Here is a 13607-nt window from a genome sequence, read left to right as displayed (position 1 = left end):
GTAGAAATGTAATGTGAGCCATATGTTATTTAAATTTTTCTAGTAGACACACTTTAAAAGGTAAAAAGAAACAGATTAATTTTAATAATATATTTTATTTAACCTAACACCTTTAAAATATTATTTCAACTTATAATAAACATAAAATTATGAGTGAAATATTTTATATAATTTTTTGATACTAAGTCTTTAAAATACAGTGTGCATTTTACATCTCAATGTAGACTAGTTACACATCTAGTGCCCAAGAGGCATGTGGCTGGTTATTACCATATTGGACAGCACAGCCCTAGAGAAACTCTTGTACATTGGATAGGAAGAGATATATACGAGGATATACTTTGAGGCATTGTTTATCATATTATAGGAACTAACCCAACATCCATCAAAAGGGGGAAATGGGTAAATATATCATGAGCAAAAGCGTCGAAGCATTGCTTGGATTCACATTAAATTCATGTCTGCAGTGACCTCTGGAAGGGAAGAGGTAGAATGGACTAGAGAGAGGAAATACATAGATGTGAATTTTATCTGTAATATTTCAATTCTTTAAAGATAGATTAAAATAAATAAAGAAATATTAACCTCTGCTCACTTTGGGTGGTACATAGACATGTATTATATTATCCTTTGCACTTTTCTACATTTAAAAGCTTTTAAATAATTTACAAAACAAAAAATTTCATTGGGGATATGGAGGTAGCAAGTAGCAGACATTCAGAAGATAGGCTCTTTAAACAAAGAATAGAAAGGGACAACCATGAGTCAAGGGACAACTGGAGGTAGTGGCTAGACTGTAAACTGATGTGAATTATCCAGGAGGGAGAAAGAAGACTGCAAATGAGACAGGCAAGAGCCATATAAGCTCTATATGCCCTGCACGTCTTGTGATAGCATGAGTTCAAGTTTGTGACCTCACTGTGGGGTGAGTGTTGATGGAGCAAAGAGTTTTACAGGAAAAGTAGGGAGTAATGCTTTGGAAGCAGCAGTGATACTCAATGGGGCATTTACTCAACTATGTGGTTCTGGGGTATATGCAGTGTATTGAGAGTTTAGCTAAGCTACTCCATGGTATTACTGCCTCAACATCTATTTTATTTGGCCAAGAGGCCTGGAGGACTTTAAACTAACACTAACCCCTCATTCAAGCACATGCCCCTGATAGCAGCCTGCAGAGTCACAAGCAAACATAAGTTCCTGATGTGACTCCCCAACAGCCCTGACTATCACCTGCTTCCCAGGGCCTTCCTGCTATGTATCCCTTAGATAAGCCCCTGTGGAACTTAACAAAACCCTGTTATTTTTGGCTTGAATTGACCAATCCATCTTTAGCCCACCAACACCAAAGCACTCAACCCATGGACCATAATGCATCCCAGGTCCTGCCTCTTTTTTTCTGCACTCTGCCTTTACCTCCCTGTGTGACCCCTTGAAGTGTGCCATGTCCTTCCTCCAGGACTGTGAGTGCTAAACTCTATTTCAGTTTCTCTCATGGTCTGTTGTCGAAACTTCAGCTCACCATCTGAAAAAAAATAGCTTCTGCCTGGAGGTGGGAAATCAGAGTCCTTGGGGGCAGCCAGGGTTAAGGGAAAGAAATGAGGTAGAGAAAATGTTGAGAAGATGTTGAAGATATAGGAGAGTTTACTGCTTGTGAGAGGAGGCTATGAGCACACATGGTGGGAGCTCAGGACTGCACCATATCAAGAAATAATAATAATTTATCAAGAAATAAATAATATGGTGCAGCTCAGGACTGCACCATATCAAGAGAGTGCAGTCATGGCCGATTAAGAGCTTTCCCTTTTGGCAAAGACTGACCTCAGCAGGGATGTGAGGTATGACAGGATTTGTTCTGATCATCTTTTGGTGGGTCAGGAGGAGGTAAAGCATGTTTCCAGCGTCTGGGTCCTGAATGGTTTGCTCAGTGGTATGTTGATTTCTGGAACATGTGCTCCCTCAGATGTCACACAGGATCTTTGGATTATTTGCAATTTTTCACTCTTCTAACAGTGCTATGAAGAGAGACACTAAGTATAACATAGGGCGCTAAGTTCAGGTTCCATATCCTCCACTTTTATGTGACCTTGAAAAAGTTAATCTACTGGTGCATTAATTTATTTAACTGTAAAATGGGGTAATAGTATATTATCTAACTACCTTGCAGAGTCGGGGTGAAGATTGAGTTAATTAATATGCATAAAGCAGTTATAACAGTACCTGGAATATTGTACACATTTAATAATAAGTGTTAGCCATGGATATTACAATCCATTAGCTATATATTTACAAACATCCATGATTACCTCCTTAGGATAAATTCTTGGCAATAAAATTGTTAAGTGAGAAGTTGTATAAAATTTTAATGCTTTCAGTACAACTCTCTAAAATACCCACCAGAAGATAAACTAAATACCAACTACCATACCATCAAATACTTGCTTTATTACTTCTTACTTATGACATGATGCAAGACAACCCACCACCCATGCAACAATCAAATGCAATTGCCCTCTGTATACACCCTGACCCAGAATACAGGAGTGGGACCTGGTAATCTGTACTTTAAAGACATTCCCATTGGAATCATAAGAACTCTTCAGTTTAAAACCATTGCTCTATAATTTTATCAATTGATAAATCAATCAATTGCGAAAACATTTCCAATATCAACAGTTTAGAACAGGCTCTTTTTGAAATTCCCCTTGGTTCCTATAACCCCTCTCCTACCTCATGTCCTATTTTTATGCCAGTTTTGTATTTCCAGTAGAAATATAATGTGAGCCACATAAGTTAGGGACCTGAAATATGTCATCAGGGCTGTGTCTCTCTCCTCCCATCACTGGTTTGGTTGCTCTCTATTTGGTCTAAGTTTCAGACAGACTCTCTGGTAAATAAGGTACTGGCAACCTCTGATTTATATCCTTGAGGCTTAACAACTCCAGGAGGAAAAAAAGAGTGTATAACTAGGAATCCTAGAAGGAAATTTTCCTAATCCAGGACAATCCAGGGGGTCAGTTACTGCATCAAAACGGGCAGGGTACCATATTTGCATTCATAACAGGTCTCTATCTACTAGCTCTTTCTCTGTTGTTTCCTGATTTCTCTTCCTTTCTTTTGGCACTCACATTCAATCAATCACTAACTCAGCTGATTTAATCTCCTCAGTAGTTCTCAAATCTTTCCTTTGTCCTAAGTACTATTGTCCCAATTCAGACCCTCATCATTTCTTGACAAACCATTTTAAAAGCCTTCTGTCTGGTCTCCTTTCTACATTCTTGCCTCTCTTAGATTTGTCCTCCACACAGACACCAGGGTTATACATCCAAATACAACCCATTTCCTTGTTGAATACATTAAGTGGGGCTACACTAGGACAAAGTCAAAACTCTTTAGCATACAACCCTCTGAGACCTTCCAGAACCATCTCCTGATCACCCTGTATAACCAGAACCAAACCCATTTGCTTTTCTTCAAAACCTGTTCCCAATCTTGGTTAAAACCTATTACACTCATTCAAGTACCTAAGGTGAAGTTTTAATCATTTTCAATTCCTTTCTCTACCTTATCCATAACATCCAGTCATTTTCTAGGTTTCTATCTCCAAATTTTTCTCTGCCTGTTTCATTTCCATCTCCCAGCCCACCCAAGCCTTATTATATTTTTTCTCATTACCACTCATTTTCTCATTACCATTCTCATTTGCATCCAGTCTCTGCACCTTCTTTCCGGCCTCCCTCCTCACTACACCAGACTAACTTTTTTAAACATAAGCCTGATCTAGAAAAACCTTCAACAGCTCCTTACTATACACTGAATAGAAGTCTCATCGTCTTTATGACACTGATACCCTGGACACTTTCCCACATGTCCCACCTTTCCACTCTAGTTCAGTGCACTCTATGATCTAGCCATCAGAGAGTTGTCCTGGATGACACCATACCTCTGTTCCTGCTGTTGTCCGTATATGGAATGTTGTTCTTCATATCAGTCTGTAGAAATTCATTTCAACCGTCAGGGCCCAGGCCTTTTCTTTCATGAAGCCTTCCCAGATTTCCCTAGCCAGACTTAAAGTAACTTCTCTGTGCATCCATTAAAGTTTATTTATACCTATATCACAAAAATGTTCATAGCCTGGTTAATATAGTGGCTAATTGTGTATCAATGTCAGCTCCAATGGATTGGGAGTTCTACTACTTACCAATTTTATAACTTTGGGAAAGTTACTGAGTCTTATTTCTTATCTACCCATGGAAACATTAATACTACCTCACAGGGTTATTTTAAAAATTGAGATCATATATATATATATATATATATATATGTAAAGAAATCAGGACAGTTGCTGGCACATAAGTAATTACTTGTTCCTGGAATTAATATGACGTCTCTCTGAAGAAACTACACCACACTGCAATCATAGCACGTGGGTTATATAGTCAGACTGCCTGGGTTTGAAGCCTGGTTCTACCACATACCAGCTGTGTTATCTTGGTCAAGTTTTTCTTTGCAGTTTCCCCATCTGCAAAATGGGCATAAAAGTGCACCTACCCAATCGGGCTGTTATGAGGATTAAATAAGGTAAGTACAGCAAGCACTCAGAACAGTGTTTGGCATACAGTAAATGCTCAGTGTTACATACAATTATTCTCTGTATTCCCAGACTCTAGCACAGAAACTGAGGCACAGTGCTCAATAAATGTTGCATTGTATCGAATCCTATGTTTCACTTTGCGAGTAATCTACTTAAGATTCTTATCTACATGAAGAATACTGACTCATTCCCTTACTCATTCCATTTTATAGGTATTTTCTAGTTAACCCCCATCTATAAAATGTCAAGCTACTGCACTATTTCATTGCTTGGTGAACAATTAGTGAGTGTAAATATGAATATAATTCAATTATGGATGGTTTATTTAGTCTTGTATTGGCTTCTCTGAAACTCATAGGATATTGTCATATACATGTAATTTGATTAATTTGCCCATAGCTTGTCAAGTAAATAATACCCCTCCAAAAAAAAGTATGTCAAAATATTTTTACATTGATTTTGAGGTAGTTGTTTGCAGTGTATAGAAAGACACCTAAAAAGATAATGAGAACATGACAAAAAAACACTAAAACAAAACAATAGAAAAATATCATAGTTTCATTTCTATAACTGCTTTGTAGAGTTATTCTATTTCTGAATGAGATGCATGTTTTTTTTAAAACCCCACAAAATCTCAGGCTATACCTGACAATTGGGGCAGGATGAGAAATATTCCCTAAATCTCTGAATTTTGTTTTGAAGTTTATCATAAACCTTCAGAAGGAAGCCATTGCTAATTTGTGAGGGAAAGGAGAAAAAGGAGTGGGGAGGTGTTATGTAAGGAAGCAGCAGACAGCAGTTTCTACCAACAGTGACCCTGTTGAAGAAGCATTGAGGGAGTCAGAAAATGTTGAGGAAGAAAGGTAAAAGTGTGGAGCATAAAAGAAAGCAGATTCATTATAAATATTCATAACTTTTACTCTAATGCAGCTTCTCCAACTTGGCACTATGGACATTTTGGGCTGGATAATTCCTTCTTGTGGGGAGGCTGTCTTGCGCATCATAGGATGTTTAGCAGAACTCCTGCCCTCTACCCACTAGATGCCAGCAGCAGCCCATTCCCAGTTTTAACAACCAAAAATGTCTCCAGACATCGTCAAATGTCCCCTGAAGGGCAAAATCACCCTGGTTTGAGAACCACTGCCTTGATGGAAGAAAATTGGTAAAATGATTAGATGAAACATTTCATAGATTTAAATGTTCCTTTTAAGTAGTTTCATTCACTCACATAGGTTTATCCTAAAACTAATTACCTGTACTAATAATACAAAGACCCAGCACTATAATTTTGATACATTTTCCCAGATTGTTCTTCCGTACTCTGTTCGTCGGTTGGAACCTAGAAGGAAGAAAAAGGGTGTTGGAAACTGCTAGTTCGTCTGCCATTTAGCAAATCTTTTTCTGGATGCCTATGAAGTGCAAGACACTGTAGGGAATACAGAGGTACAGCACACACAGACTTTGTTTTAAAGGAGATTACAATCTCATGAAAAACTATTTCCAGTGCAGTTCTCGTCTTTTGCTTTTTCCTTTTAGTAAACACCTGGTTGGTATTTATGTTTCAACAACAGAGGGCACTACAAATAATGTTATATGCAGTCATAAAATGGAACTGTTAAAGGAACAGAAGGACATACAGCTCATTTCTCTTTAATAATTCACTTAAATCATTTAGGAACTGTTAATTGCCTAAAAACAAGATTCCCTGCTCTTCCTCAGCAGTCCATTCCCCCAAATTTCTTCTTTACAATGGGCAATAAGAATACTGAAATTGGTACAAAAACTTTAACTATAAATTACACATATAAATGAAATTAACTTATCATGAAGTAAAATTATCTTACCCATACTGATTCATAATATTTGTTATTTTTAAATATGAGGTGAATAAATGAACAAATAAAAGTCTCAAACAGGAACTGGGTGCTCAAGGGCTTTAATTATATGACCTATAATCAAGAGTTGGCCTTAATCCTACTGCACTGGTATCCCCTAGGATTCCCTTTTCTTTAAAACTTATAAAATGCCTAAATATGTTTTCCTTCTGATTGAACTACAAAAAGGTATTTATCTTCCTACTACACTTTGTCAACGCTGCACCTCCGAATCCAAAGTCATTCCTTTTCCTCTGATGATGTCTATACCTTTATTCATGCTGTTCAGAGCATATTAAGGGTTAAATATATATTTAGCAACAAGCAAATGTCAAAATTATAGGATATCAACAGGAACTAATAAAAATACTGTATTATAGAAATGAAGCTCTTGACATAAAAACCAGGAGAAAGTTTGATTTCAGGTGTGAGCAATTTGCACAATTCTAGTCAGCCCACTTGAACTATACAAATTTTAATTTATAGGATGATTTATTTATTGAAAAAAAAAGTACTCTCAAATTCTAGAAGCAACCACTTTTAAAATAGTGATTTATGTGCTGTGCACTCTTACATGCAATAAATAATCATCTTGAGATGAAGGTAAGGCAGAAGTTACATTTTAATTCTAATTAATGAATCTGAATACTTACTAGGAGAGAGTCCAGGCAAATCACTTAATTTCTCCAAGTCTTATCTGTAAAACGGATATAAATACCTGCCCTTTCTTACCTTAGGTAGTTGTCTTGAGGTTCATATAAAAAAAATGTAGTTGTCAGGAGAAAAAATCCTACAAATGCTGTAGCAGAACTGCTGTCAAAATATTCATGTTAGAGTCAAATTCTTTCAGTTGAATCACTCAGCATCTTTGTTCATGGCTTACATACAGCTGGAGGTATTGTGTCCCCTGCTTTAGAAATGTGAATATCTTTGGTTGTTGGTTAAAAGGGTAAGAACTATACTGGAAACAATGCCTCTTTATGAGTAAAAATACTGAAATAAAAATGTATAAATCTTCAAAGAGGAAGCAACTACCTCAAGGCAATAAAAGCATGACTTCTATCTGTCCTGCCAAGACAAAGGTAGGTAAACCTAATCTAATCCTAATTAGAATTTTTTGTTTTGAATCTTTATGATCTGCTTCTCTCATTTTGATTTCTTTATACTTCTATTCTCTGAGCTCTCAACGCTTTGGGCTTCTGGGACCCAATCTCTTGTACCTTCTCTTCAGTCCTTCCCACAGGCAAGACAGAAAGCTTCTGATTGTCAGAAACTTCTTAATTAACGGAATGTTAGCTGAAATAGATTTCAGAAAGTATTAACTGATCTACCGTTTAACTTTTATTAAGCTACTTGTTTGCAACTGCATAATAAAAGGTCTTGGTATTCCTTTAAAGGAATCTCATGCACCACAAATCAGATTTCTCTTTTTTCTTTGTTTTGGTGCGGGGGGAGTGCAGGTGAAAGGAGGTGGTTATGATGGGGAGTATGATGGATAGAAAACACCTTAAGTTCCCATAAAGATAAAACAAAACATACATCCTCTAGAGGATCTGTCATTTATATTTCTATTTCTAATCCCTAGAATAATTCAAATTCATAACCCACATTTGATGTTCAACTGATGTTTGTTGAATTAAATCACCTTGATTTGGATGTCTCAGACTAACAAGAAAGGGTCTGCCAGCATCCTCAGTCCCCTGAGATCTGTCCTTAACACCGGTCTCCCTGAAAGCACTCCTCAGACCCAGGCTTGGCCACTTCTACCAATCCAAACCCAACCTTCATTTCCCTGGCCTCCAAGACTCCAAAATGAAGTATGTTCTTGGATTAGGGGCCATACTTTAGTATATAATGTCTTCATGCTGATGTCCTGGAATGCATTAGTATCATTTCTATTATTTCTACCTCTGGCTCTGAGATTCCCATTTAAAAAATTATCTATCTATCTATCTATCTATCTACCTAGCATCACAATATACCTTATTTCTTAATGTTGGGCAACTGAGAAAGATGCAAAATCCATCTTGACCAAGAATTCCTTCCCACCAAGAGTCGGAAAACTTTCTGTCCATGTTTTTGGAGATTATCTTTTGACACTAACACTTATATTTTTTAATTTAAAGGAGAAATTTAGAAGTTTAGAAATCAATAATTTTCTCACCAATTCAGTAAACCATTTTACCAATTAATCTTTTATTTTTTATTTCACACATCAGTATTTTATAGAAAAAAGAACCTCTTAATGTTAAACTAATTACAATGTTCTCTTCGGATTCTTTCCAATGTATAGATCTAAATTTTTACACAATCAGTAAATACAATAATTTATGTTTTAGCACTTTCAAGTCTCATTTAAACATTTTCCCATATGGTTTTACATATATCAATACTATTTAATGGCTATATAACAGTCTATGATAGCAATAGCAATACATGAAAATTTACTTATCCAGTTCCCAATTACTGGGCTTTTTTTAAAACTCGAATGCAATCACTAGAAATATCTTTATACAAATAGACTTTTTTTTCTTTTAAAATATTTTCCTGGGCATATGCTACTCAGAGTGAGTTAGAGCTATCAAAAGACAGATTGGTTATATTCTTCTAAATAGTTCTTCAAAATGCTCTGTTCCAGGACAAAAACTGTATTAAAAGGGCTTCCTATATCCTTTCCTATCCCTTCCTAAATCCTTCCTATAGGATTATCATTCTCTGTCTGAGGAATGGAAACAGTGACCTAAAGAGAAGGAAGTTTATTTCTTCTGACAGCTCCACAAGCTTCTGCTGCTAGAGTATAACCAGTTTTATGACTTCTGGTAGTTCTGGAAAAAAATGTTTTCTATCCTCTAGATAACAGCTAAGAGGCAGGAGTTGATTACGAAGGCATTTACCTCATTATTTGTGGGGTGGGACACAACCAAAGGGACATGGCAACCCTCCTTTGATTCACTCCTATCAATTGTAGTGTTACTAATTAAAGTGGTGGAGTCAACAAGATGGTGTGCTTACTTTCACTGAGAAACCTTGGGAAATCTATTTACAGATGGATTTTAAAAACCATCTGTAATCCCAGGTTAAAAATGCTTCACTCAGTTTCTCCTTAGCAATTTCAGAACAAGCATTCTGTAATATCTTTTCCTGGAGCAATTTATTTTTTCTTTAGCCTGAGTTACTTAGAAGTTCTTTTCTTTTAGGTGCCAGAATAGTGCTCTTCAGAAATTTTCTGAAATATTAAACCAGAACTAATCTTTTCCCCTAGATTTTCTTTGGACTGAACCTCCCAAGAATGAGCTCTTCAACTACTAAATGAACTCTGACTCTTTTTGCAATGTATAAGACTGTGGTGGCATCACTGCCTCATTGGTTACAAGGCTCAAGTAGGAGAATTAAACTGCAAGATGTATTGTAGGCATCACCTTCACAAATAAAGGATCATACTTAATATATTATCTTTATATTATAAAGAAAAGACCCACATAATTTCCTCTGTGTGTGTTTCACTATTCAGAGGTGGTAGCAACTGTACTAGCTACAAAAGTAATTAAAATATTCCTTAGATGTTATTGTTCTGTAGACAATAATAAAATCTGAAGATCAGCAGATACAATACCATCTTCCTTTAAGCACCATGGCTAATATGGAACCCTCACATATATACCCAGTACTAAAATAAAGCTAATCCTGTTTAAGATTCTGGCTCATGAAACCCATTCTGAAACAAAAAGAAGTCCAATAACTAATAAATCAATTATTGATAGGTTAACAAATACATCCAATAACTGAAAGTCACAAAGAGAATTATAGACAACATCTGCATGCCATTCATCAAATAACCATTTCTAATTACTCATATAGGAAACTGTCCTTTAAATGAGAATATTCTGATACTGGATGAAGGCCCAAAGTAGCATTTCCAGTTTGCTTTTTTTCTAATTTTGAAGGTGCTTCTCTGAGCTTTCTAGGTTTTTGCTTCCCTCAGAGGATTCTAGTTGGGCTATTATTATAGTATTGGCTCCAAGAGGCTCTGGTTGCTTATCATCACCATCAAAGAAAACGTCTTCTGGATTTGGAGGTGGGGGGCAGAATTCTTCACTTGGAAAGATCTCCTTGAAGACTGTTTCAGCTTGCTTGACTGCGTGTTCATTTCCTAGTCCACAGTCAGGCCCAGTGCAGACATAAACATTGGAAGGTAAGCCATTATATGAGCTTCTGCTGACTCCTGAGGAATCTCTCATGTTAAAATAAAGAGCCCACAAGAGTCTTGGCTTTGCAAGTTCTTCCTTGTCTATTTCTGTTTCAGCATATGGGGTGAATAATTTCTTCACCACTGATTCTAAGTCTTCTCTTGCTGTTTTGGAAGATGAACAGGTCAGATGTACCAGACAGGTGTCTTTCATGCACGTCATGGTTGAAGAACACAATTCAGTGACTCGAACAGCACATGCTCCTGGTTCCACTGGAGGTACTATCAAAATGGAAATCTGCTGATCTGAATCTGTCTTTAGTATAGACTGATCCGTAATGAGCACTGCCCTGGATATCTGTTCGTACTGCACATTTGAGCATGTTTCCTCAGAAAGGTAACTATCCTCCACAATGAAATATTTAGCATTTATTCTTTGACCAAGGTGATCTATAATTGCTTTACATCTTCCAGATTCTTTGTCAACTACAAGGCATTGTACTTTATGGCGAAGACAATATATTCCACCAAAAACTGCACACATCCTGCAGAAACACTGGGGAATTTCTCCTTGGCCGTACAAGGGAAATAAAAAGGGAGTGTTGCCAAACTTTCCAAGACACTGAAGAAAGTTTTTTGTTGCTTTAAGGCCTTCTATTGTTGTGCAAGATGACTCTGACATCATTGCAATTGAGTGTAGTACAAAATGTTGGAGGCTGGGGGTTAATTTTTTGGTTTTTAAGTACTCTGAAAATGAGCATTGCGTGAAAGCTTGGTATTCATCAGGATGTTGTTCGTAGTCTAAACAAAATGTAAGAAATTTCATTAGCATCCTCTTTTCAACCATAGTGAGCTCTTTGCTATTAAAGACATCTGCTCTGGAGCAAGGCACCTGCTCTACTTTTCCTTCTCGAAATGCAAGAATCCTAGTGACATTTTTAAATTCTGCATAACGACTAACATTTGATTTGATTAAAAGATCAATTAACAGTCCTTGGGAATAAAGCAGCTTTGATACCAAATCAATATTAAACCTCCTGCCTTCTTCAACTATTTGAGAGTAAGTAATCCTGTTTCTCTTTGGTGGATCACTGTTCTCTTCCAATATAGGTTTGATTTCGTCTTTAGCACCATCTGAAACTCTGTGTTTATAAGTTTTATATCCACAATATTCTTCTTTCACCAAGGTTTCTGCTATATCAGTTACTTCTCCATTGTTTTCTGGAGTCCCTTTTGCAGGCACTTCATTGCTAGAAACATATAACGAGTGCATTTCTTCAGACAAGCATGCAGAATCCAGAGGTTTAATGAGGGTACTAGATGCTACCCAGGAAGGATTTTTCTGCAGATCATCAGTCTCTTCAATATTGCCATCCATATCCTGACTGGCATAACAAAAAACTTCTGTGTGTTGAATGGTTTCATCCTTCTTGCGAAGAGTGATGCCTTCTTCTGTTTCATGGATCATGTCTTGCCATGCAGCAGTACTTTCTTCCCCAATGTCACTGTTTTGCTGATATTCCTTTAACCAGGAGAGCAATCCTGAAAAGCTGAAACTAGCCCAGTTTCCTCCATAGTAACTTCTTGAATCAAGATGCAGAACCCTCTGACCACTTCTGGAACATGCAGCTGCAAGGATGGATTCAGGCAAACCTGTCCCTATTACAACCACATCAAATTCTGTTGGGAGCCTGTTGTCCATCCTGGGAGGTAAAGCGTCTGGTGACAACTTCTAATGAAGGAAATGTGTATGAACAAAGGCTGAGGGCTCAGATAAGGTGTGAATATGCTGTAATAAAATCTCTCCTTGTGATATTCCAGATCATCCCAGACGTAATGAAGTTGCAGGTCCTAGGTGTTTAACTGCTACCCTTTTTTAGTATTTTTTTCTTATAGGTCAGTAGCATAAAAACATGATAAAGTACATCTAATCATATCTGAGAATACTAGAATGAGTGTGTCGTGTTCACTTCTGCATTTCATCTTAGCAGTGAATGTCAAAATGTATCACATGTGCATTTGTGACTGGAACTCTTCTCTGAAAGAAGAAAATTCAAGAAAGAATACAATTGTAAACAATATTAAGAGAAAAGTAATTTCATGCAACAGCAATTACAATCCAATGGAGCCCAACTTATTTTTAGGACATAAGCCTCTACTAAAGCAAGTCATTAAATGCTTTCTCACATCTTTTCTAACTTCCTGAAAATGAACAAAAGATACAGACTCCTCCAAATCATGTAATTCAACAATGAAGAATGGATAAAATAACATCCCACAAAAATAAAGAAGAATTAACATAATACAATTCTATAATTTTTGCTTTTAAATATCTGAATAAATGATATACAACTGTGAGATTAAATTGCAAGTAACATGTGGCTCCACTGTGTTTATGGAAACAGACTATATACAATGTGCACACTGTCATGATTATGTATACTTCTGTGGCAATACAGTCTGTGCATGCTTCTAGGACAGATGAATAGAAGATTTTTCCATGTCCCACCTACCACTTGAATCTTATGGGAGCAGCATGAGACTATTTCAACTGAATTAGCTATTCAGATTATTAAAAAAGGATTAATTCAATAATACAACTAGCATTTTAAAATATTTAGGTATATGAAAGAATTGGTCTACTGAAGGGAAAATATTTTTATAAGAAATCCTTATATGAATGTACATACGCACAGGTGTGTTTTTTAGGTATAAGTTAAAAAGGAAAAGTCCTGGGTCCATATGTTAAAATATCTTAACATAAAATAACACCTATTTCTAAAACCCAAGTCAACATAGGGTGACTTGCATTTTGCGAGACTCTAGCTCTGAGACCCTGAATCCCTGTCTTCCAAGATAAAGGGCTGTCCAAACACCCTCTGCCAAGGTTAACATGTTTTTTGTTGTTCTTGTTTTTGAAGGGGTAGGAGGTGGTAGTGAAGAAAGTCTCTCCTGT

General features: G+C 36.6%; 2 protein-coding genes across 2 annotated transcripts in view; both read right to left on the bottom strand.

The window, feature by feature from the left end:
- OPN3 (opsin 3) overlaps positions 1-13607 on the bottom strand; it is a 55443-nt gene that overhangs the window by 38005 nt on the left and 3831 nt on the right. The window lies entirely within an intron of this gene.
- On the bottom strand, positions 9094-12568 carry CHML (CHM like Rab escort protein). The gene has a single exon (XM_060142079.1). The coding sequence runs from the start codon at positions 12351-12353 to the stop codon at positions 10398-10400; it is 1956 nt and encodes a 651-aa protein (XP_059998062.1). The 5' UTR covers positions 12354-12568; the 3' UTR covers positions 9094-10397.

The sequence above is a fragment of the Lagenorhynchus albirostris genome, chromosome 2 (genome assembly GCF_949774975.1).
Source record: "Lagenorhynchus albirostris chromosome 2, mLagAlb1.1, whole genome shotgun sequence".
NCBI classification, from domain to species: domain Eukaryota; kingdom Metazoa; phylum Chordata; class Mammalia; order Artiodactyla; family Delphinidae; genus Lagenorhynchus; species Lagenorhynchus albirostris.
Note: the sequence above shows the minus strand (reverse complement) of the source record. Positions and strands in the feature narration are given on the sequence as shown.

Bases quoted from the DNA above. Each gene is read 5' to 3' on its own strand.
- CHML (XM_060142079.1), bottom strand. From the start codon at position 12,353: ATGGACAACAGGCTCCCAACAGAATTTGATGTGGTTGTAATAGGGACA.